We start from the raw sequence: 24,309 nt of genomic DNA, 5'->3' as shown, positions 1-24,309 counted from the left end.
AAATAATTTGTGAGTTAATTTTGAATTAAATTGTTAAAACAAAATTGTACAATCCCCACATAAGTAGATCCTAAATAGCTTAGCCTATGTAAACAAAAACCGTAAACAACTCTCAAAGCCTCGACTATTTAAAATTAAACATTAATGATATTTTCTATGGGAGTTTGGGCACTTATGTAAGGCATTCATTTCTAATCCTCTCACAGGGACCATTCAAATCTAACTATATATATATTTTTTTTTAAGCTTCCGCTTTTATTACTTCCGTTTTCTTAAGAGTATTAAAGCTCGTTGATTCTTGCTCGGATATCAAAGTACAAATAAAAAGCACACAAATTATTACAAAACGCCCGGGGTGGTGGCCCATCCTCCCCCCACTCCCCTCAACCACGCCCACTCCCAATGGCCACCCACTTCCTGTTGCCAGCCCTAATGCCAAGTGCCATAAAAATGCGTTTGTTGTTTGTCTCCGCCTCATCTCGCCACTGGATGCCCATTCCTCACCCGATACGCTTTGTGTGCTTTATGTGGCTGGTGCTCCTGCTCTTTCCGGTTTCACCTCCCTTTCCCTTTCCCCAAAAACAAACGCGTTTTGTTTATATTTTTTAATTTCTTCGGGGGCAGCAATAACGCGTGGCAAATACATAAATTCGCGTCAATTAATAAGAAATTGTGGAGCGTGGCAATGCGAAACAAAATGGCGAAAGCTCACGGCACAGATTATTACACGTGTGCGTGTGTGTGTCTGTGAGTGTGTGAGTGTGGGCAGGAGGCGTGGCCGGGAAATCGGTCTGCGCACTTCTACTTAATTGCACAGTAAAGAGGTTTCGGGGAGCTTGGAGCTCGGAGAATGGAGACCGGGCTAAATTACGATGCATTTAATTGCTCGGATTTGGTGCACAGATTTATGTCCGCACCACTAAGTGGCCTGCTTAAGGCTTAAATGGCCCCGACGACGTGAGCGAGCCAAGGACGCCAGAATGCCAGGACGCAGCGCAACGCACACGAAGCGAAAGTGAAATCGCTGCCAGGATATGAGCCATGTGGCCCATGCCAAAAGCACCTGTCTACGTGCTCGACTCGCCGCATGGCCAACGAAAATGGCCAGAAGTCCGCTTAACCCATTGTGGCTGCTGGGCGGAAAAATCACAATAAAACGAATGGCATTGAAATCACTTTCAAGCGAATTCCAAACCGTAATCAATTCTCTACCCCATAAAAATCACATAAATGGGTGCAAAGTATTTTTAAAGCCCACCAAATAATGTCCAATGCTTTAGTCAATCCTTAAAAATATATGTTTCTTTTTTGGGACACTGCTGATTAATTTTTTTGACTTTGAATAAAAATACTTTTTAAATAAAAGCACAATCAGAAGCCAATTTCCTTTAAGCTGCAATATTATAAAAATCATTATGAACATATTCAAGTAGAAATATAAGTGAGTGAAGCTTGACTGTATTCTAAAAGTGAAAATTTCATTAACAAATTTTAATTTAAGATGAAAATAGTTTTATAGCTGTAATATACGCTCTACCATATAAATTTGATCCACTAGAATTAAATATAAAAACAGTAGCCTTCAACACACCTCCCCTCTTATTACCTTTTAGTTCGCTGAGTGTGAATCCAAGTAGATCCCAAAAACTTTCCCAACAATAGTAAAGCGAGGGAAATAAATTTGCCAACGAATAACTAGAATATTTAGAGCTCAAGTTCCCGCAAAGTTCCTATTTAATTTCTCCAAATCACTAAGCACCAAAACGACTTGCAAATTAAATTCCATGAGTGCGGATACATCAAGTGCAACCGCTTTGAATCCATAAAACTTTAAAACTTTTTACTTAACGTAACTTTTGCGGCAGGCAGCGGGTTAATTGGCAAAGCAGAAAGCAATTCCCATATGAGATCTGGGTAGGTGGTTTTGGGTTCGAGTTGGGAGGGGGGGGGGGTTAAAGCCAAGTGTCGCGTTGCCATTCTAATTGGAGGTTGGCGAGCTAGCAGCATCACCGGCATCAGCAGCAGCATAATTTTAATTTAATCTTTTTCCTACCGCACACGGTCGCGTGGGAGAGAGCTCAGAAAATCAGTTTAGGAATGTAAATTGATTTTGCGGTAATATGCAATTTAGTGCCCAGACACGGGTTCGCTTGTGCACTGGCCAATGGTGCGTATGCGCAATCTTGGGTCAGCAATATTATTATTATTTTTGTGCCGCACGACAGAGCGTAAGAGAGGAGGGTCAGCAATTTCAACAATTTAAGATATGGTAGAGGGCATAAAAAAATTAAACTATACCAAGTATTCGGGGTCTGGCCGTAAAAAACTTGCGAAAATAAACAGAAATTACCAGTGGCCGGCCGCAAGTAAATAAAAATGTTCAAGCAGAAAAGCTGCTCAAAAGAAACAGAAAGCGAGGAGGAAACACAGGGAGTGCTTGTCGCATTACGCATGAGGAATTTTCGCTTTTTAAATTCTTTAAGTAATGCAAATTAAATTTAAATAGCAAATAGGCAGGAGGCAAACACAACAAACGGCGAGGAAGAGAGCCAACAAAAGGGAGCGGAGGACCATGGCGGATAGGACATTCTGGGGTCCAGTTGCTGGCATGAAACAAATTTCAAAGACAAATAAGCGCCGAAAACAGCAGCAATTAATTTGCTTCCTCCGTGTGAGGGTGTCCTCCGGTATTTGTGTGTGTGCTTTGTGTGCCTTGCAGGAGTGTCCTGCTATATCCTCTCTCTGCCCCGCAGGACCTTCGTCCAGACAATTGCCGGGACATTGCGTGGGAAACTTTCTTTTGCCGGCCTCACCAGCAGCAGCAGCGGCTCCCGAACTTTTCGGCGCTGCTAGCAAACCGCATGGCCAACTGTGTGAAACGGAGCAACATCATGACGGCAACAGCGAGCGACAGCCACAACAGCTACCAGCTACTAGCAACTTAAGCCCAACCAACAACTTCAAGTTCTTTCGCAAGCAAACAAACGCACCCACACGGCAACTACAACAGGGAGGCAGTGCCAGTGCCAGTGTTAGTGCAAGGAGCAAAGGACCAAAATGACCAAAAGGACCAGGAGCAGGAACAGGAATACAGCCAACTGGAATCGGAGTCGAAGTCGCCGGGCAGACAGCGGCTTCGGCCGAGCTGCGATGCGATGCGGGATTTGGCGGGCGTGCGACGTTTTCCCGCCTGACTGCCTGCTTACATTTCACACATTTCAGCTGTTTTTGCACTGAGAAAAAACAGTTTGACTTATTTATTTAGACCTAAGAATAAAGTAGGCTTTGCACAATGTAAAGATAGTTCAATCAGCTTACATCCTGTGAAATAAAACAGTTATTACTGATTAGATCAATTGGATAGATAGCAAGCTCGAACAAATGGGTATTTTTTTTTTAGTCTAGGAAAACTAAATTTATAAGTTTTTAAATTATTATTCTGACTAGAGCACTAATTTATAAGTGCTAGGATGAAACGTTTAAGTTATTTTAAGTCAGAAGTTCTCTTAAAAAAATATTCTCTGTCTTATAGGTTTTACAAACAATCCCTTTCTTATTTAATGCTGATAAATAGATTGCTGCTTATAAGATTCAATTATTTCTGTCTGTGCAGCTATTCTCGTTGCTGTTGGAGTGCCCTGCATGCGGTTTAAATTCAAATTTGTTGGCAACAAACAGACAATTAATTTCGCATATACCATAGATGTGCTGAAGGCGCTTTTTGTTTTGTCCTGCCACCAGGCTTCCAGCTCCTTTGGCTCCCCCCCCCCCCACTCCCACTCTGCCCCCAACTGCTCCAAGTTGTCGTTGTCGTTGTCGTAATCGTTGTTGCTGTCTATGGCCCGCAGGCATGATGGGCATCTAAGTGCCGGCACAGCCAGACAACGCGGTTACTGCTCCCCTACTGCTCCTCTACTTTTTTCCCGCCCAGTTTCCCCTGCTCCTCTACATATGTGTGTGTCTCAAGGTTTTAGCCTACGGCCACGCCCACTTTTATTAGCTCAATTTTTTGCTGCCGCTCCATTCGCCCCCCCATGCTGTGTGTTGTTTGCATTTGAATTTTAAATGTTATTACTTCTTTTAAATTGATCAGAAGCAGCATCAGTGGGTCGCAAAGAAGGCGGGCGGTCGCAAAGTCCTGCTAATTTATTCATGGCAAATAATTGTTTGTTAAAAGGCGCAAAAATGTAGCCAAGTAAATGGATGCTAATCTGCATATGCTGAAAATTGAAATTTGGCGGGGTATGGCAGGAAAAACTGTTTATGTTTAAGCAGTGGAATTAAGTTGTCTTTAAGGTTTTTAGTGGAACACGGAAAGAGGGACATTTTTGCAATAACGATGTAGCTAAAAAAAAGCCTACGTTTTTTAAACATCAAGGAATAAGGCAAGGTAAGTCTACCTAAGTAAATAAATTTAAAATCTAATGCTAAAGATTAAATCTTCATGTACCGATCATCTTATTATATAACTATATATATTCCCTTTCCCAAAACTAATTAATTTCGGAATTAAGACACCAAAAGACGGACATTTAGCTTTTAAAGAAACTTGCTTTTTGAAAAACCAAGAAATAATAAATATAGAAGTTATACGGTTTCAAATGGAATTAAAATGGTAAATTAATCAAATTATTTCCTTAGCGGTTTTGCCTAAGATTCTTCAAGTATTGATTATCTTATTTTATCCCAAATCTAATTAATTCCCGCAACTATCTGAATTGTTTGGTTAAGCCTCAGCTCTCTGTGGACCTTCTGTTTGCCTTGGATAATGCTCGCTGGGGGTATTTGTTGCCGAGTACATAACTTAAAGCTAAATGCAACTAGCTCCTTAGTATACACTATACTTCTGCGTTAAATTCCAGGACAAACAGACCTAAGGACATGTCAAGCGCAGCACACAAACAAACAGGACGGGCAAACAAAACACCCAATTTCGCAGGTCCTGCGTTGTTGGAGGTGTTGGAGTCATAGACAATGATTAAATGATGCCCATCATTCATATGCAGGGCATGAGAGGGGAATAAAATCTGGGGGCTTAGGACGGGGATGGACTGCTGCGAGTCCTGTAATGTAGTGCCATAATCCTTGGCGCAATTTTTGTGTGTACGGAGCAATATGTCGTAATATCCGGCGCTGCCTGCTTTTATTTGCCACGCACACATTCGTTTTGGCCTACGCAAGGACATATGAGATAACTGACAGCCATTCTCCTGGCCAAGTTTTTGCCCTCCTTTAATTTTTTTTTTTTTTTGTTAGAAGGCAGTTGAAAGTACTAAGCGGGGCTATGATTTAGCGCTTTATTATTTGTCGGGTCCTTTTTGTGCGTACCCCAAGACCATTTCAACAACCTGGCCAACTTGCTTCGACGTGACCGTGTCTCGTTGCTCCTGAAAGCGTCGCCGCTTTGTAGCCACTTCATCAATTATTCTTAAGCATAAAATATTTGTCACTTTTACTAAATTTATTGTGACAAGGCTCCTGCACACCTATCACACTCACACACACACAAAAATGGTGGCGAGAGCCAGCGAAAGGACACTTTATAAGGAGCTCTGCATATGAATCACGTGCGTAATGGCAAAAGGAAGTGGAAGGGGACTCCTTCAGCCTGCGATTGCGATACCTGGCTGCTTTGGCTCAAGTGGACAGCATTTTGTTTTGTTTACTCTACAGCAAACTAAGGCGTTTTTGTTTGCTTACATGATTTGATTTAACTGGAAATATTATAAATGATATTGTCTAGTTCAGTATTAACTAATCCATTAACAGAAGGCATTATTCAATATTCCTTCATATTAGATTTCTTTCTATAAAATCTAGAAAACATCCAACACATTTCCAAAACCATTTGAATTCCCAACACCGTTTATTTTGCCTACTACCTAACCTAAATCGCATTACTTTCCCAGAGCATCTTGACTTCGTTCTAGTTTTTCAGACTTCTTCAACTTATATTTTCATTTCCAGGTTTGTTTTGCTGACACTTCCGCCACGTTTTGTACGCCATATATTTTAACGTGCTGCGTATTTGCCTTTATTTATGCCCTGGCCCACCAGCAAGGCGAAGATCCTATTTCCAGGGCTCCCGGCCCACGTGGCGTATGTGCGATTTGAGTGTAGCCGCAACTCGAAGCGCATTGAATTAGAATTCGTGGAGGGGTGGGGTGACGTGAAGGACGGAAGTCGGTGTCAAGTGCCGCGGAAGCTTTCTGGCACTTCATCAACTTTGAAGTCAGCGTCCGCCCGCCAGGGGGAGCCACAAATCAGATAAGCGAGCACGCGATTAATATTTTTTTGCGAGTCTTCCGGCATTTCTTCACCTCTGCACTCGGCTTTTGTGGCCAAATCAAAGTGACTTCTGGTTGAAGTTGCCGACACAACTTTTTGTAATTTTTTGTCATATTCAAAAGAGGGCGGCAAAGGGCGTGGTCGGGTTGGTCGGGGTCAAAGACAGCTGCAGCCAAAACCCATTTAATCCCCGCGTGCGCCAAATGGCACAAAGTAAACTGTTGACATTTCAGCCTCGGCTACATGACACCCCAATGTGGCTGGTGAAAAAAGAAGTGGGTAAAAGAAGGCTTTGTGTGGGTGTTGTTGTTGCAGGACATGCACGTGCTGATGTCGCTGCAACTGAAGTGGCTGTCCCTCCAAATAGACAGAAGCAAGCGATCCCCCTTATTGCCCACTCCGCTCCCTTTTTGCCACGTGTTTGCAGAACACCTACACAAATGCTGCAGGTGGATGCATCATGCAACTCCTCCCTTCCCCCAAACGAAGCTCCACAAATATTTTTGAGTCCTGTAGAAAGCGACCAACTAAATGAGAATCACAATGGTGAAGTTGTAGTGTAGAAAACTAAAGCAATATTCAATATATATAGAACATTGAATTCCCAAATTTAAAATAAGTTTTAATATTAAAAGATTCGCTTTAATTGCCACACAGCTTGTAAAAGTAAATAAGTAAGTATTTATATGATCGGCAGACATCCATTTTCTTTTCTTCAAAATTTGAAACCTTTTTTAAGTTTTTAAAGTGGAAAATTTGCAACAATAATGTAACAACATGCAACATTTGTCTTTAAATTATGATTATTTCATTAAAAAAAAAAGGATTTATATTGATTAATGCAATTTTAGTAATTTTAAATTAACTGAAATTAAAAAAAGGTTTTATATATATCATTAAAGCTTTCGTTTTAATTGTTACACATTTTTAAGGTTTTTACTAATGAAAACATAATTTTTTTAAATTTCCTAACTTCTTAACTTAAATTAAATATCTTAACTTTTACAAATTGTGAAATTAAGCTAATGATTATTCCCTGTGCAAAATCCTAAACGATGGGCCGACATAGAATATCGGCGGAGTCTGTGACTTTGGTGGGTGGCTGGTGTTCGACACATTTTTGGTGGGGTACTTACAGCCCGGCCGCAATCAGGTGCCAACATGCAGGTGAAATGCAAATAATTTTTGTTTTATCTGTAACGCGGGTATTTTCTTTTTCCTGTTTCCCAGTTTGTTTGTAGAGCTTCCCTTTCCGCTGATTCTGATTAGGATTTGGGTTTGGATTCTGTTCCGTTCCGTTCTGTTGTCGCTGCTGGCGGGTCTTCTGTTGTTTGTTACTGTTGTTAAGTTGGCAAACACGAAAACTCACACAGACATACATACTCATACTCTGGAAAACTAGCTAAACAGGCAAATATGAGACAAGTAACTGGAAATGGAACGAATCTTGAGCAGGAAAAAGGGAAAGTCTGGGTGAAAGGTGGATCTCCGACAAGTTAGTTTAGAAAAGTTGTCAGAAGAAAAATTACCCAGAAAAGCTTAGCCACTCAAAGCATAAATATAAGTACAGCATAATAAAAGAGGGTAAGTGTAATGTGTTTCTAATGCTTAATAAATTGTTAGGCACTCAAGTAAGAACTTTTTGGTTAAGAAAACTCTGGGAATTTTAAAACTCTAACTAAATCACTTAAATAAAATAAGCCGCAGTAGGTTCTACAAAAAAAAAGAATCAAGCTTCAACCCCCTAACAAAAAGCAGCCACTTTATTAACTATTGTACAACGCCGTGTAAAAAAAAAATCGATTTTTCATCAAACCTTTTTGTCATGGCATATTTTCACCTACTCCTGGCAATAGTTGACATTCAGTTGCACTGATTGAGGCACAATGCAGACTGCCAAAGAAATTGATTTGATTTGAAATGAAATGGAATGTCGTTTACAACCCTCCCCTTTATAACTAACTTCCTATATTCCTGCATTGACTGAATCTGAGGACGTTAAGTCGAGCTATCTGTGGCTATTTCAGTCTCTTTTTTTCTGTTTTCTTTGTCGATTTCAGTTGGGGCTTCTGTTGCATATTTCTGCGTATACACAGACAAATGAAAATTCATTTTCTTCGTTGCCTTTGACCCAGCACTTCTTTATCCTTGTTTTCATAACTTTGGCGCTTGTTCGTACGCACCAAAAAGAAGTTAGGGAAAAATGTAGGGCGAAACCCCTTCAAGTCAGGTTTTTGTGGTTTCCCATGTGTGTGTGTGTGTGTGGGCGGTAAATCCGCATCCGCATCCGCTTTTGAATCCACATCCGCAGTCATCCAGCTCATGGGCTTTTATGCCGGGAACTAGTTGCATTTTTATAAGCGCAGGAGTACGAACCTATTTTTTAGTTTTGTTTGTTGCCCCCTTTTGCCGACGTCCGTGTTGCGTGACTACGGCCGTAATATTTACTGATGCCACGCCCACTCCGGCCCCTTCTGCCCTCTGGAGTGCGCTGTCAAGTGCACTTGTCGGCGTCATGGCTATTTGGGTTCGCACAAAACAAAAAAAAAACGAGGAAAAACCCCCCCTGTTGACTGAGCCGGTTCACTAAATATTTACCTTGCAGCTGCGTCAGATTTACTTTTATTTGCCCGAACGCTCCCGGAATTTCAATATTAGTTGCAAAAATATATATATAAAATACATATAGTGCAACAGTTTATAATACCACAAAGGTGGGTCGAATATCGAAAAGGGGCCGGCTGCCGCTCACGTAACATTTCAAAGTGTAGTTAATTGATTTTTCAGCACAATGCCAAGCGCAGAAGCTGGGTAAAAATGTGCCACCCATACACCACCCACCAATTTTTCCGGCCACGTTGACAGCCACCCATGAAGGCCGCTTTGTATGCAACACAAAAATTGCAGCACTTGTTTGCTTGCTTTTTACATAAATGCCATAAATTGCGTGTAGTTGTCAGTTGATTTTTCGGCAAGAGGCTGCCACACTGCAGTGCGAAAAGTGTCGCAGCGGGCAAAAGGAGCTGCCACACCCCCAATGGCGAGGCGAGGCGCGATAAATAAACAACAAAAATTGTGTTTGCTCCCATGAATATGAATAAATATTTGTCGCAGCAGCTGCAGTTTGCAGCAACAGCATGTGCCGGCAAAAATGAAAGTGTCAACATTTAGGCCGCCCCCGGGGCATCAGCCAACTGATTGCTTGAATGACTAACTGACTGGCTGAATGACTTACTGACTGACTAGCTGACTAACTGACGGATGTCGTTGCCAACAGAAGTTGCCAAAAACTGTAAATGGCACAAAACTTGTAGTCATCGACTTTTCTTTTTTTTTGTTTGCCAAATTGTTAAAACGAAATGTGAGTGAGTTGTTGGAAACTGATCGATTGATTGGCAGTTCCTTCGATTGAAAGCAATGCCAGTTGATTGACAGTTTCCTAATGCAATTTGCTTTTACGGATAATTATAAGATGGGACTTTGCAAGGACAAAAAGGGAAATCTTTTGTGCATATTTATATTTTAAGTAAAGTGAAAATTGAATGGAACGAAAAATGATTGATTGACTATAACAATATATAATGATGGCTGGTAAAATTACACATGAATAGCTATCATTCGATTGACAGTCGTAATTCGCTAATTTCAACTTTTGATTGGCAAATTAGAGAACAAAAACTATTTGCACCTACAACTTTTGCACTCTGCGGAAAGTTTGTCGTTGCAAGTTGCTGCTATCTGCCGCCTGGTCAAAACAATTTTCTCACAATAATACCTCGGGTCGCTTCCTGTGACCCCAACACGTAGATGGGGATACAGCCAATCAAAAGGAAAATAACCGCAACGCAGGGGATCGAGGGGATGCAGCTGAGGCAGCTGAAGCAGAGCAGAAAGAAACACAAGTAATATGCAAGCATTTCATGCACTTCGACGACAGCCAGCCGTGTACTTTACAATTTCAACTGCAAAAGTTGGCAGGCAGGAAGAGAAGGTATGTACACAGTAATAACATTGTGCTTTAAACAAAGTAAGTTCAAGTTTTCCTAAAACAATTAAACATTATGTAAAGAATATTAATTGATAAAAAATACTGTCCCAACATATAGTGAAAGTGAATAAATAAATAAAATCAGCAAGAAATTGTAAAATTCAATAGAAAAACAAATTATAAATGGTTTGTTTGGCATTAAAAATAGATAGCAACCATATGGAGATGAAATAAATAGCAAAGAATAAAAATGGATAAAACAAATGTGCCTCAAATTAAGCTAATATATGTTGTAGCTTTTCAAAAGAAAGAATCGCTGAAATTCCAATTTTTTTTATTAATAACTTGGACTTAATTTTGTAAAAAGTGAAACTCTTTTAATATTTTCTGTGTAGTAACATACTGGTCAGGGGCTTAGCCATATCGAGATGAGCATGTTCAGCTACTCACGTGCCACATGCTTTGATTTGTTTCGTTACGTTTCATTACAACAATCATGCTGTCCCTTTCACTTGCCTGGGCCCTCTCTCTTTCGCTCTCGTTGAGATGAAGTGGCATTTCGTGTTCGCCATCGACAAAAACACACACCGGAACGTTGCGGTTTTGATTTGCTGTGGCCAACATTCTCAAGAGAGCAGCTAGGAAATTTCATTTTGTCTAAAACCCCAAAACAAAAGGCAACTTTTGCATGCCAACAACAAGAGCCCGAAGAGCAAGACAACATCTCCCAAAACATCTAAAAGAAGGTACATTGGCAATCGGAAAATTGCAGCAGACCCTTGGCCATAGACAGCATGCACTTTTATTATTATGCCAAATATTTTTCCAACCTCCCAGTGATGGATTTTCCTACATTCACCTGCACTGTGCGAAATCGACTGTGACACTCGATTTATTTCAGTTCAAAATGTAGAGAACTAGTCATTTGTCTTTTTTCGTCTCTCGCTCCAAAAAAAAACTTTGTGGCTTTGCACTTGTGCCAAAAACACACACATGCTGAAATTTAATTTATTTAGCAACTAAATCGATGGCAGCACAGCATCAGCATTTGAAGTAGAAATAGAAATATAAATAGAAATAGAAACAGGAAGAACTGCGACAACAATTGCTTTAAATGGCCAGATCTTGTCCGAGAGCAGGAAAACTTTCTTGGGTTATGGCTTGGCTAATTTCTTATTTAAGTTTGCGAAATCTAAAACGAATTGGCTAACAAAACTTTGGCAAAGTGATAAAAGCAGTGTTTTATATTGTTTGCTTGAATTTATAACCATTTGGGGAAATTATGCAATGCTTATTAATTATATTAGAGAACTGTGTAAAAATATGAGTTATCTTAAAAATTAAAAGCAAAATATTTAAAGGCAACTTTTAAAACCGTTTAAAATTGTGTATATAACCAAAACCAAACTTATATCTAATATTTCATTCCTTGCTATTGTTTTATAAACATTCTTTCATATATATTTTCACAATCTACCATGCTTTTCCCCTGAGTTTTAACCCGTTCTACATTTTTTCCATCCAAACTTTCATGCTCTTCATATTCTTTGGCTTTTTAAAAGTGTCTGAGACTTGTCCCCATTGTTTTGGTCAAGATTCAATGCGATTTTTTGGAATGCCAACTTAAAAGTGAATGTCCCCTGTCGCGCGCATCACACATGAAGACAAGAAAATGTACCATTCTGTTTGTTGTTTAGCTGTCTTTCTCCTTTCTTTCCTTTTACCTTTTTCATTCACTTACTTTGCTGTTCTTGTTGTAATGCAAAAAGCGCATCAGGCATTTGTATGCATTGGCTGGCAAAACGAACATTTTATGGCAGCCGAGAGAGGGGGCAAAAGATGGGGAAAACTGGGGAAAAGCGAGCCAGAAGAGATGGGAAATGGCTTTAGCACAAATATGCATGTCGGCACATTCTTGCATAGAATTGCACTTAAATGCAGAAAATGGCACACAGCATAAGCGAGGGTCTTAGGGGTTAGTGTGGGAATCGGTTAAGGAAAACTCGGGGAAAACCTAGAAAATGCGGCCGTTGCTGGACAAGAGCTTGTTGGCCACTTATAGGGACGTCATGAAAATCAGGAAACAGGATATATTAAGTTTGAGGAATGGCCGAAGCCTGGACACACTAGTGATGTTGCTGTTGTCGCAACAATAAAATAGCCGCAGCAGCAACTCAAGAAGAAGAAGCATGGCCGTAAAACTGCCACCTCCCCCCTTGCCACGCCCCCTGTCCCTGCGACACTTTTTATGGCCGTCCATAAAACAGCAGTAGCAGCAGCAGCAACGGCAACAGCAGCAACAGCAGCAACACTAGTAGCAGCAACAGCAGTGGCATATAGCCACAACAGCAGCAACAACGTTTTTTCAATTGCCTGCCACAATTTCTATTAGTGTAAATATGCAAAGTACATGAAGACATGAGGCTCAACTTCCGCTGAGCTTGGCAATATAAAATGCAAAATGTAACAATGTTGCTGCTGTGGATTTTGCCACTGCTGTTGCTGATGTTGCTGCTATTGGCATTTGGAATTACAATTGCTGGTCATATTTAAAAATCTCATTTCCAAACGCTTTTCCCATTCACACTTCATGGCAAAGAAAATTTAAAGCAGACGCCATTAAATGAATGGAGCGACGTTTCAAAACAGTGAAGAAACATTAGCGAAGCAAATTGCAATGAGCGGGAAAGCAAAGCAAAGAAAAATTCACCCAATTGCAAAAAAGTTGGGTTGGGGTTTGCAGAAATGCTAATGACTTAATGTCATCTACCTGGGAGGAAATTCCTTTGAAAGTGAACTGTCGGCAGCGTGTTAATTGGAAATGTTTCCCAACGCAACGCAACGCCACTCGGAACTCGGATCTCGGTCTAAAACATTTTATGATTAGCTCAATTAAAGGCTACTTTTGGCCCTTTATTAAGGCAATTTCATTTTATTAGGCACAAGTTTGTGTCTTGCATTTAAACTGAAATTTATGCAAGTTGTAATAAGTGGCCGCAAATTAATTTGCCTTAAAATATTTACATTGGCTATGCAGAGCGGATGTTGAAAACGAGGCAAGCAAAAAAGATGATCCATCTAAAGTGCAAATCAAATATACGAATCTGATGAATGAAAATAGGAAAACCCGTTCATTGGATTAAATGGGAGCAGGAACAATTTTAACAAAATATTAAACACATGCTATATAATAAAGCTCATTAGAATTCAAAGAGACATTTGGATTCCATTAACTATTTTGTTTAAAATAAAATTAAAAGGCCTTTTTAGAGAGTTTTATTGTTATATTAAACTATTTTTTATCTTTAAATCGAGAATTGCAGTTTATTAAATGAATATAAAAACTTTTCAATGCAACTCTTATTTGGAATCAACTTCTACTTTTGTTTTATTTAACGAATAATAAAAAGTTTTCCCACCTTAACCAAAAATTAAGCCAATGAATGAGTACTTTTTCTCGAACATATAAATACCTATCGATTTAATAGAAAGTCAAAAAGTTTTGCCCAAGCCTGAACCACTTAAAAATATTACTTTTCTATTTAAATTCCATTCGGAAGTCCAAAATGGAGGCGCTCTTTTCGCCTATCACAGACAAATATGAAATATTAATAATCCGGCGAGTTCAGGCCATGGTCATGACTCAAAGTTTTCGGCGTTGGCGTTGGCGCATTAGAAATGCAGATTTCACCGTCAAGCGGCCAGACTCTATCGCTTTAATACCTTTCACTGCGATTTGGCCTGTCTGGCGACCCACTCGCCTGCTTTTTTTTGTTTTTTTTTCTATGATTTTACTCCGGTGCATGCAACACGTGCGACATAAATCATTTCGGGAGGCGGTCGCCTGATGGTCGGAAAATGGAATATGGAATATGGAATACGGTGGGTGGCTAAGCGCCCGTAGCGAGAACCAATTTCAAAAATCAAATCAAAAATAGTTTGCAAAGTTCCAAGTGCTTTAACTCGCGGCAAACAATGCTACAAATTGCAGGCAGCCAGCGCGCAGGAGTAACTTTGTAATTGTCTTGCGGGGACACGTGGGCGCCATTGCCACGACCATGTCACCTTTTGTGAGGCATTTCCTCCTCCTCCTCCTCCTCCTGCCCCACCTCCCGCTGAACCCACTCCTTTTGTCCATAATAGACAGCCATAAGCGAAGTCATCGCAATTGTGGCTGCTTGGCTGACGCCCCGGTGGCTTTGGGCTCTTCAGAATTTAGCGATGCGTTGGCATTGTCTGTTCGCATTGCTGAAATACCCGAGCTGCGGAGAAAAACCTCTTAACTGTTATCCGAAAGAAAAGACTCTATATGGCAGCGGGAACTTTAGAAATATGTGAGATTTAAAAATAATGGGCACATTCAGCGATTGTTGAACAGATGACATTTCTGCAAGGTCTTGGAATTGTTAGCCATTTTAAGATCATATTTATTTTACTTTAAAAATAGACAACAAATTTTCGAACAATATTTAAATAGCTTTAAATGGAATCTAAGAATCTAGAATGACAAAAAAATCTTTTTCAATCAGTTAAAACTTTGTTGGCAAATATTTTAAGTTTAAAAAATAAAACGAAGAATAAGAAATGAACTAATTTGTAAAAGCTTTAAGTCGATTTATACGCTTAAAATAACTATATTAAGACCGAAATATATTAATATTATGTATTCGTATAATAACAAACAGTAAATATCTGTGGTAGCTATTAGTCGGTTTATAATAAGCCTTAAACTTTAATTAAACTATTTTGTGCAGGTGGCCCAACGTAGGCCACAGTCTTTATCCTGATGCCCACTCATTTGACTTTAGTTGAGATCAACTCAACCGAACTCAACTCGATTCCCTGATGGACAAAAGTTTTTCTTCACCGTTGAAATTTAATTGAATGCAAAGTTTTTTGTCTGTCTATGAGAGGTCCGCTCCCCGTTGGCTTAACCCCACGATGCCGGCTGTTAATTTGCTTTGAATGAAGTCGAACATGTGTGCAACGCCCCCATCGCACCGCCCACTCTGAGCCTCCCCACCTGAATGTGAATAGTTGAATAGTTGAACAGTAGTAGTAGTAGTTCGCTGGCATATCGCCATGCGTCGCTTCCATTTGTGGGTGCAAATGTCACGTTGACTTGGCCTGCTAGTCGTTTCCGTTGTAGTTGTTGTAACTGTCGTTTTGTTTGCCGCTCAGCTACGTGCTGTGGGTGGTGGGTGGTAAAGGGGGTGGGAGTGGGTGACTTAGTAGGTGATTTGGTGGGTTGGCGGCAGAGCGTGTGCCGGTGACAGGGGGACTGTGTCAAAGGGTTTGACTGCGGCTCCGTCTGATGCTTGATTATGGTGTTAACCCCTGCGTGAACTTGCACCAGGTGTGACCCCCCCCTGTTCCCTTATCAACCCACCCCTCCACCCACTCATTCCCATTCCCATTCCCATTGAAATGTCACCATTTCAATTGGCTCTCATACAACCCCTGGCCAAAACAGTTTTCATGCTTGTTAGCGAATTTGTATAATACATAAAGTGTCGCCGACAACTTTGCGTATACGTAATGTGCATGTGGCAAACTCCGTAGACCGTGCCGTGATGATGAGCAATTAGCAAACAATGCCAGCATTTTGATTTTCACTTAAAAAACAAACAAATTCCAGTGAGTGAGTGCATAAATGGCAGACAGATAGTAAAAATAGAAATAAAATGGCAGGCACTGCGAATGGGATTGTCGCTTTTTCACTTGGGATTTGAATAGCACGTCATTTATGAAACAGTACACACAAATAAAATATCTACAAAAATACAAATTAAAATGTTTGCAAAATTTATGCATTTTTCCTTAAAACCGTAGCTTTTAGAGACATATATTTTTCAGTCCTTGGAAATACTATGGAAAGATACAGTTGTGCATAAAATATTGGCTTTTAGTTAAATATGTTTTTAGAAATCTTTCCATTTTTAAAATATTTATGTTTAAAACTAAAATGTTGAACGTTATTATTTTTCACATCCAAAAAAGACTTTTAAATTAAGAGTACAATAAAATTTTAAACAGTTTAGAAGTCAACTAAAAAGCATGGAAATTATTTCATTCGAAATACTTTCTAAGAACTATACTAATATTTATTTTATGTTTTTTATAATTTAAGCCCCAATTTTTTTTTACAGATTTTTCCGTTTGTGTTGCAATCGAGTTAACTAACAAACCTAGATGAAAAAGTGCTGGCCTTGCCAAAGTCCAACTCATAATTAAAAGTCAACTGGTTGATGGTTTGTCGGGCGTAATTCGCAGTACTCACCAGTTGGTAAAACGCTGACAGGATTCGCAGTGACATGCGGCGACCCATCCGCTGGCAGTAATAATTTGGAGGATGTGGACGTGGACGTGGACGTGGACGTGGACGAGGACGAGGACTCGCCGCCAGCTGGCTTTTCGTTGCTGTCAAATATTTGGGGACCCGGCAGAACATCTTCATAATGCAAACTATCCGGCTTTATGAACGGAGTTGCCTCAGCGGAAGTTGTAAAGTTATGCTCGTCATCAACGTCAGCCGCAAATAGCGTTGCCTCCTGCTGATCCGTTAATGTTGCTGCTGTCGCTGTTGCTGTTGCTGCTGTTGTTCCTGCTGCTACTGCCGCTGCTGCTGCATTTCGCTTGCGATTGTAGTATTCGTAGTTTGTTTTCGTTGCTGCCACACTGGCATCGCTGTCATCAGTTGTCGCCGCTGTCGCTGTTGCAGTCGCAGTCGCAGTCGTGGCTATGATTTTATCCTCGACCATAAATTGCACTTTTTTGCGTGAACCCGGCGTGATTGCTGCTGCTGCTGCTGTTGCAACGGCTGCCAAGGGTGTAGGTGTAGGTGTTGATGTGGCCATGGGCGTGCTGTGGGTCGTGGGCGTGGCAGTTGTCCCCGTCGGCGTTGGTATATAGAACTGTGACTTGCCCGCAGGCGTCACGGGGCCAGAATTGTCACTCGTCTGGAGAGGAAGTGGCAACGGAGCTGTGGTGGTGGCTGTGCCCACTGCAACGCCAGGCAACTCCAGAGTCGAGGGGCGCTTTAAAATCGACTTGATGGCTGGCGAAGTGGGCGTCACAGTGAGCACTGTGTAAGTGGAATCACTGTTCTCCACTGGTTTTTCCCCTTCAATGGGAGCCACTGCCTTGGGCTTAACTGTGATTGCTGTTGCTGGTGTTGCTGCTGTGGCTGTTTCCGCAGGCTCATCCGCCTTTTTATTGCGCGGCGGTCGTCGCGGTCCATTAGATGTCGGTTCGCCACCAGAGAGCACTATAATTCGCTCATAGCTGTCACCTGGATCGGAGCTATCGCCGGATTTATCACCCAGGATTATCCTTTGCCCCGCAATGGCCGTGACATTGCCGCTGTAAAACTTGCTGCTGCTGCTTCGCCTTCGCTCCAGTTGGTCATCATTGAGCTGGGCATCGGCCACATTGAAGTGATCATGGGGCTTCCTCAGGTCATTCGGCAGCTTAACACTTTCGCTTGAGATCAGGTCATAGGGATTGACGTGGCAGCGCAGTATGGACCGCCGACTGGAGGCCCTCGATGAGGCCAAACCGCTGCTCTGGAGCAGCGACTCATTGTCCTCCATGAGCCAGCAATCCGTGGCATCAGCTGTTGTAGCCGCTGCTGCTGCTGCTGCTGCTGCTGGAGATTTCTGGTTAGTGGGGGCCGGTGGGGCAGGAGCCCGTGTGCGAGTACGACCCCTGGACTGCTGATTCACCCCCGCCTCACTGCGACTACGTGACTTGCCATCCGCATCCTTGGAGCTCGGCTCCGGCGACAGCAGACGCGTGCGTCGCATCAGGTCGTAGGGATCCTTCTGCGGATCCAGAATGGAGGGACGTGACTTCTTGGTGGCACTCACCACCCGCATGGTGGCCGCCATGGTGGGTCGTCGGGCGTTCCCGGCCCCGCTGACAGCCGGCAGACGCACTGTGCCCCCAGTGCCGCCGCCAATGGTGGCCAGCGGCAGGCGTGACCCCTTGCACTTCTTGCACACACTGGCCTTCTTCACGTCGCGCTTCGTGCCGTTCAAGTACTCGGCACAGGAGCAGATCACCACGGCCAGGGCGGTTGAGCCGGGCATGCCCTCCGCTGCCGCGAAAATCGCCGCCGCATGGGGATGGTAGCCGTAGGAGGGGCGGGCCGGAATGCCGCGCACCGTGCCGTAGATCCATGGCTCCGCGTACTTCATCGAACGTGACAGAGCGCTGGGCAGGAATTCGGCGGCGGGCACCGGTGGCAATTGGTAAGCGGTCACCATCTGGTGGTGGCCATGGTGGGTCAAAAGTTGCTGCTGCTGCTGCTGCTGCTGGTGATGGTGCTGCTGCAACTGATGCTGCTGCTGTTGCTGCATGTGCAGCTGCAACTGCTGCATGGCCTGCATCCCGCTGACGGCGGCTAGCGAAGCGTTCTTGTCCACGGAATCACCGCTGCCGAGCGTCTTGAGCCGCTGACTCCACGATTTCTTGGACTTGTCGTACATGAGCTGCATGGAAAAAAAAAGTAAACAAAACTTAATCAAAGGAAGGAAGGAAGGAAATCAAGGAAACATAAAATAAAGATTTATCGCCACTTAAAAATATGCGAATTTCGCTTAAATTTTCATTGATCTTTCTAAGCTTTGTTAAATTTAGTATCCTCTTAAATTTTTGGTTTCTTTAAATATAGATGTTAGCATAGTATATAATTATAAAAAAAATATTATATAAAAACTGAACAAAAAAATTAGAAGTTTGAAAATAAATATTGCTGGATTAAACATTTTATATCACCATCATGTTTTTGAAAAGTAATTAGACTATGCAAATTTATAAAAGTAATCTTATTTTTAATAGAGAATAAATATAATATAATATAATATAATATAAAAAAAACACTAGGTTTTAGATCATAGCAAACCTTTCTGTCCTTGTTGCTAGTGCGCTCATAATACCCAATTTAAATTAATGGCTCCGATGCACTCTGTCCTTTGTTGCTCATCAGCTGAAAACCGCCTGCTGCCTGGAATAAAAAAGATAAAAAACGGAAAAATTATTAAAGCGCAACGCGTCCAGCGGGAAATCCGTTTAGAAAAGTTTTATTATTGAAAAAGTTTAAAATGCGATTATGTGCAGGCGGGGGGAAAAAGAGTAGTGCCCTTTACTGTTGGGTCTTGGGTTTTATCTAATGTTTGTGTTTCGCCTGTGAGTTTGCTAATGAAAAGAGGACCAACGAAATGGGTCAGGATTAGGCAGGAAATTGATCCTGGAGATATTTCATGTTTACCTTAATTAATTCGGCCCTAAATAATTAGAAATGTTCGCTCATTTTTCGGCCAGCTGTGTCTTTTCAGCTGCAATCGCATCAATGCCAGAAACTCAATTTGCCACACACAAATCCCCAGCAATTTCTCACAATTCTTCAGCTTATTCGAACTCCTTGGCTGCCAAATCAAATAAACCAGTCAAAAGAATATAAACCGCATTCAAGGCTCTGCCACTTTTCTTTTTTTTTTTTTTTTTTGGAAAGTTCTTTTCAGCCAGCTTTCACTGGAGATTGTAGAGATTGGCAGAAAAAGAGAGAGAGAGAGAGTTGAGTAGCACCTACACAGTGGTTGGGTCGGAAAAGCGGGCAACTTTGTTTTCATTTCGCCAGTGAATTTTCGTCATCATCGTGACCACTTTTCACAATCAGTGGACAACTGGACAACTGCGATGGCCGAGAATCTTTTCTTGTTTTCCTGTTTTGCGATTGTTGCGATTGTTGCTCTTGGTGTTTGGTGCCGCTTTCTGTTGCTAGTTGCCAGTTGCCAGTTGCTGGCGTGATGTTGCTGCTGCATCCTGCTAGTGCGCCAATGGATATTAATCAAAATGCGGAGCAAACTCCCACGCGATAGGTGTTGGCACACTTTGGACCTAGTCTTTTGGCCCGGCTCAGTCTTGGCCAGCGTTTTCTTATTATTGTTCTGTGTGTTTTCGGTTTCTTGGCCTGCAAACACGTTCGCGTCCCGTTGAAAAATGTTGATAAATGTTGACAATTTTTCCGGCAACCACTCGTGATAAATCTAATTTTTCTCCGCCTTCAACTTGCTGTGTGCTGTGTGCTGTGTGCTACCTGCCTTTCAGTTAGTTGCATTGTTGTCACCAGCAGTAGTGGTTCGTGTTGTGACTGTTGCTCTCTTGCAGTTTTGATTACATGGCAGCAGCGGCTCCTTGTCGCCGCCCGCCCTTGTGTAGGTGTGAAATAAAATTAAAAACGTGTCATTTTTTGCTTTATCGCTGGACGCGGTGGCGCTTGAGCCCCGTGGGCAAAGTGGGAGTGCTGCCATGACCCCAACAGCAACAATGAAACACAGCAACAGCAGCAACATTAATGGAAACAACAGCAACATGGACAGGGGATGACTGAAATTTAAGCCACAAAAATTTAAAAAAAAAATGTTTACTTCTTTAATTTTTACATTTTTTATTAAGCTTTAATTTTATTTATACAGAGATAAATACAAGTTTAGATTTTTGCAATAGCTGCAAGGGTATGTAAACGTCGACTTGCCAAAGTTTGTTTCTTTTGTTGTTTGAATTAATTTTATGAAGTGACGGAAAATCAAAGAGACTTTAGTTGACAAATTCCATGGCCATCGAATTTTGATAGATTTAATATTTAATATATGCAAAATAAATTTCACTTATTAAGAGGACATTGGAAACTTTCAATTATAATTGAAACAGCCTTCTTTTTGCTTAAATCATAATTTTCTAAAGATTATTAAAGCACCTGCAGATCACTTAATACACTTTCTTCATATCTTCTCTTTTTATGTAAATTTGCATTTCGTTAGTTCCCTTTTCGATAGTTTTGTTAACGCCATTCGCTTTCGTCTGCGACTTCTTTACCTGGCGCATTCATTTTTCACTTGGCATAATCAGCAATCAGAGGGAAGAATTTGCATTTAAGCGGATTTAAGCTGTAATTAAGCACTTTGATTGTCTCTGACTGTCTGGCTGGCTGGCTTTGCTCTAATCCGTTTCCATTCCAGCTTCATAATTTTTCACGCTCAATTGGCCACGACTGCTGGCGAATCGCTTGGCCACGTTTTTTTATTCGCCGCATTTGCGCCAAATGCAATTTGTCATTATAAATTTACGTCAGTTTAGGCAAAGGCAAAGGAAAAGGGCCAGGACGCAACGAAGTTGCACAAAAGTTTGCTTCCTTCGAGAGGAAAAAAGGAACTACTGCATTTTTCAATATATTTCCAAGTTGACTCACTCGCTGTGCACAAAGTTTTCCTCTTTTTTTATTTGCCCTCGATTTTGTTATTGTCTTGGCCCCTTTCGGTAGTTAGGTGTCGGTTTCCGCCACAACCAGCCAACCCTCGAAACTTGGCCATGCCGCAGATTGATGGTCATATGAAAAAGTAGTTAACGCCCAATCGAAACTGCATCTGAAGTCGAAGTCGGGCTAATTAAGTGACCGGGGGTTAAAGTTTAATATAAATTCCAGTAATCATTTGCCCATTTGCAGTGTGCGAACATTTAAAATGCAATTACAGTGCACAGAGAGACAAAGGCGAAATAAAGAAGCTGCGATGAAAAGTACACTGTGGCAAAAAGGGGGGGGTTCCATTGATGTGAGCATATGCTGCTGCCCGTTGGATTGGGATCATGCCATAAGCGGCTTAGCGGACAGCAGACACTGAACGACCAACGGGCAACTCCCGTTGCTCAGGTTACGCAGACACATCAAGCATACGCTCCGTTGTGCAGCTCTAAATTACCAATTTCATTTAGCTGTTTGCCAGCAACTTAATTTATTCAAGTGATGACGTCGCCGGCGCCAACGTTGCAGTTAGTTCGAAAAATTGGCCAAGGAAATGGCAGAAGGTGAAGGAGAAGGGTTTTGCAGCAGAACCAGACGACGACGACATAATCACCGCTTTGGAGCGCCAAATTTACGCGTTGCAAACGCTCGGCTAAGCTCAGCTCAGGCTAAGAAAAATAAAGCAGGGAAGGGAATTTGGGAGGATACTGAAAAGGGATCAGGAAGCCCTGAGGGCATGGTACAAAAACACTGATAAAAAGCTAAGTAGATAAAAGTTAATTGGAATTTTAAAACAATACTTGATTAACTGTGTTATGATTTTTAAATCACTGAGGAAAATTGGGTACTTTAGGAAATATCACTCATAAGGTAATAACAATTATTTAATTTAATTAGCTAAGAATTGCTAACATTGTTTACAGTTTTGTATAAATTTTTGATTTCCAACAAAAGGTAAAAAGCTTAAAAGCTTAAATTCATATTAATTTCGTCTAATCTTTAACTATTTTAAAATAAAAAATTATTTTAAGTTAAAAAATTAAATATTTGTTTAATTGTGATCAATATTTTTCATCTTTCATCTCATTAAAAAAATTGTTCGAGGTTCCCCATTTTCTGTTAGTGGTTGGCCCCCGGGATTTTCGTGTGGCAAGCGCTGTAGTGGAAGCTGCAGCTTCATCCTGAGCAGGAGCAGCATCAACTGCCTTAAGTCCTCTGTGAAGGCGACGTGTGCAACTTTGAAGCTGCTTCCTGCTCCGATGTTGCTGCCACAGGCGTTTGCCAAAAGAACCCGACGGAAGCAGATGGAGACTGAGACTGCGACTGAGAAGAAGACGAAGACGAAGATGAAGTGACTGACGGCAGACGGCTGAGTGGCAGCGGAACCCGTCTGAGCCGGCACTCTATTTATATTGAATTAAATTTATTGAAAAACCTAATGAGGTATCTTTCCTGCCTGGCATGCCAAACGGGCCATCAGTTGCAGCCTCGTTTCGGCCGGCCACAATGCAGCGGCAAACAGTCGGCAGATTTATGCTTAGACAAATTAATTTATGCGCCAGACAGTTAAGTAAATTACGAAAGACATAAATTGCGAAGTCGAAACGGGAAGGCAACTTTTGGGGGCATTAAAGTAATTTACTAAAACTTACATATGCTTTTTGAAACGGGACGAGGAGAGTCGACAGACAGCAAACTAATTGAATTTGCTACTTAGTGAAATGTGAAATGTTAACAACTTTTGTGGTACATTTGCTTGTAAGCTGTAGGCCGTAGGCGGTGGCAAACTTTTGCCAGCCAAGTTAACGTACACACACCCACACCTCGTTTGCCTTAAAGTGCGGCGACAGATGCAGGAGCAGCTATTAAATTTACGCAATTAACCAGACGCAAACGGAGACTGTCTGGCCGCAGTTGCAAAACTTTGCTAAACTAATTAAAATGCATATTCTGCTGCAAGTTCCTACACCAACGCAAATGCGAAAACTTTCGCTTTGGTCGTCGAGTAACAGGCAACAATGCAACATGCCAGCAAATGGGATAGGTAAACAAATGGCTGGCAGCCCAAGTCGTCCAGTGGCAGTGGTACCATAATGCCACGATTCTCTGGCCTCATGCAACCGCCGCAGAAGGGACGACACGTTGATGACAGTTTTGTCCAGGGTCCCTGCAATTTGTATAACATGCTGGGCAGTTCCTGCCAACTCCTGGCTCACTCCTGCCCCACTCCTGCGCATTTTGCCAAAGCAAAACTTTTTGTTAACTCATTAGGGCAGTTGGCCAAGCAGGCAGCCAAGCAGGCAGCCAAGCGACTGCGCTAACCAAACGGGCACCATCCAATGCCAAAGCCAGAGCCGGAGCCAGAACCAACAACAAGGCCAGCAGAGAAAGCAACTTTTTGAAAGAAAACAGCCATCTAGTGACAGCAAAGTACACAGGGGGAAACCCATATCAAAGTGACAGAAATAGTTGTGTATTTAAAATGTTATCATACCCTAAGCCCAATGTAGTTCTTGGACCAAGTGTTTATTTTTATAAAAATTAATTGAGATTAAATTTACTTCTAATATTGATACAAGAGTCATTGAAAGAGTAAATCATTAAATTTATGTATGTATTTATTTTCCTCGTTTTAATTTTTGACGGCTATGCTAAATATCATACAAATTATTGAAAACTTTAACTTTCCGAAGATGGTTTACTTGTGTTATTTAAGTTAAATTCACAAAAG

At 41.6% G+C, this 24,309-nt stretch overlaps 1 protein-coding gene across 1 annotated transcript in view; it reads right to left on the bottom strand.

The window, feature by feature from the left end:
* Positions 1-24,309, bottom strand: part of LOC128257281 (serine-rich adhesin for platelets) — a 122,039-nt gene that overhangs the window by 17,615 nt on the left and 80,115 nt on the right. Inside the window, 2 exon segments of the mRNA XM_052988234.1 lie at positions 16,557-18,768; positions 19,182-19,283. Of these exon segments, the coding sequence (XP_052844194.1) occupies positions 16,557-18,765 (2,209 nt within the window). The 5' untranslated portion in view covers positions 18,766-18,768; positions 19,182-19,283.

Source organism: Drosophila gunungcola (genome assembly GCF_025200985.1).
Source record: "Drosophila gunungcola strain Sukarami chromosome 3L unlocalized genomic scaffold, Dgunungcola_SK_2 000002F, whole genome shotgun sequence".
NCBI classification, from domain to species: Eukaryota; Metazoa; Arthropoda; class Insecta; order Diptera; family Drosophilidae; genus Drosophila; species Drosophila gunungcola.
Note: the sequence above shows the minus strand (reverse complement) of the source record. Positions and strands in the feature narration are given on the sequence as shown.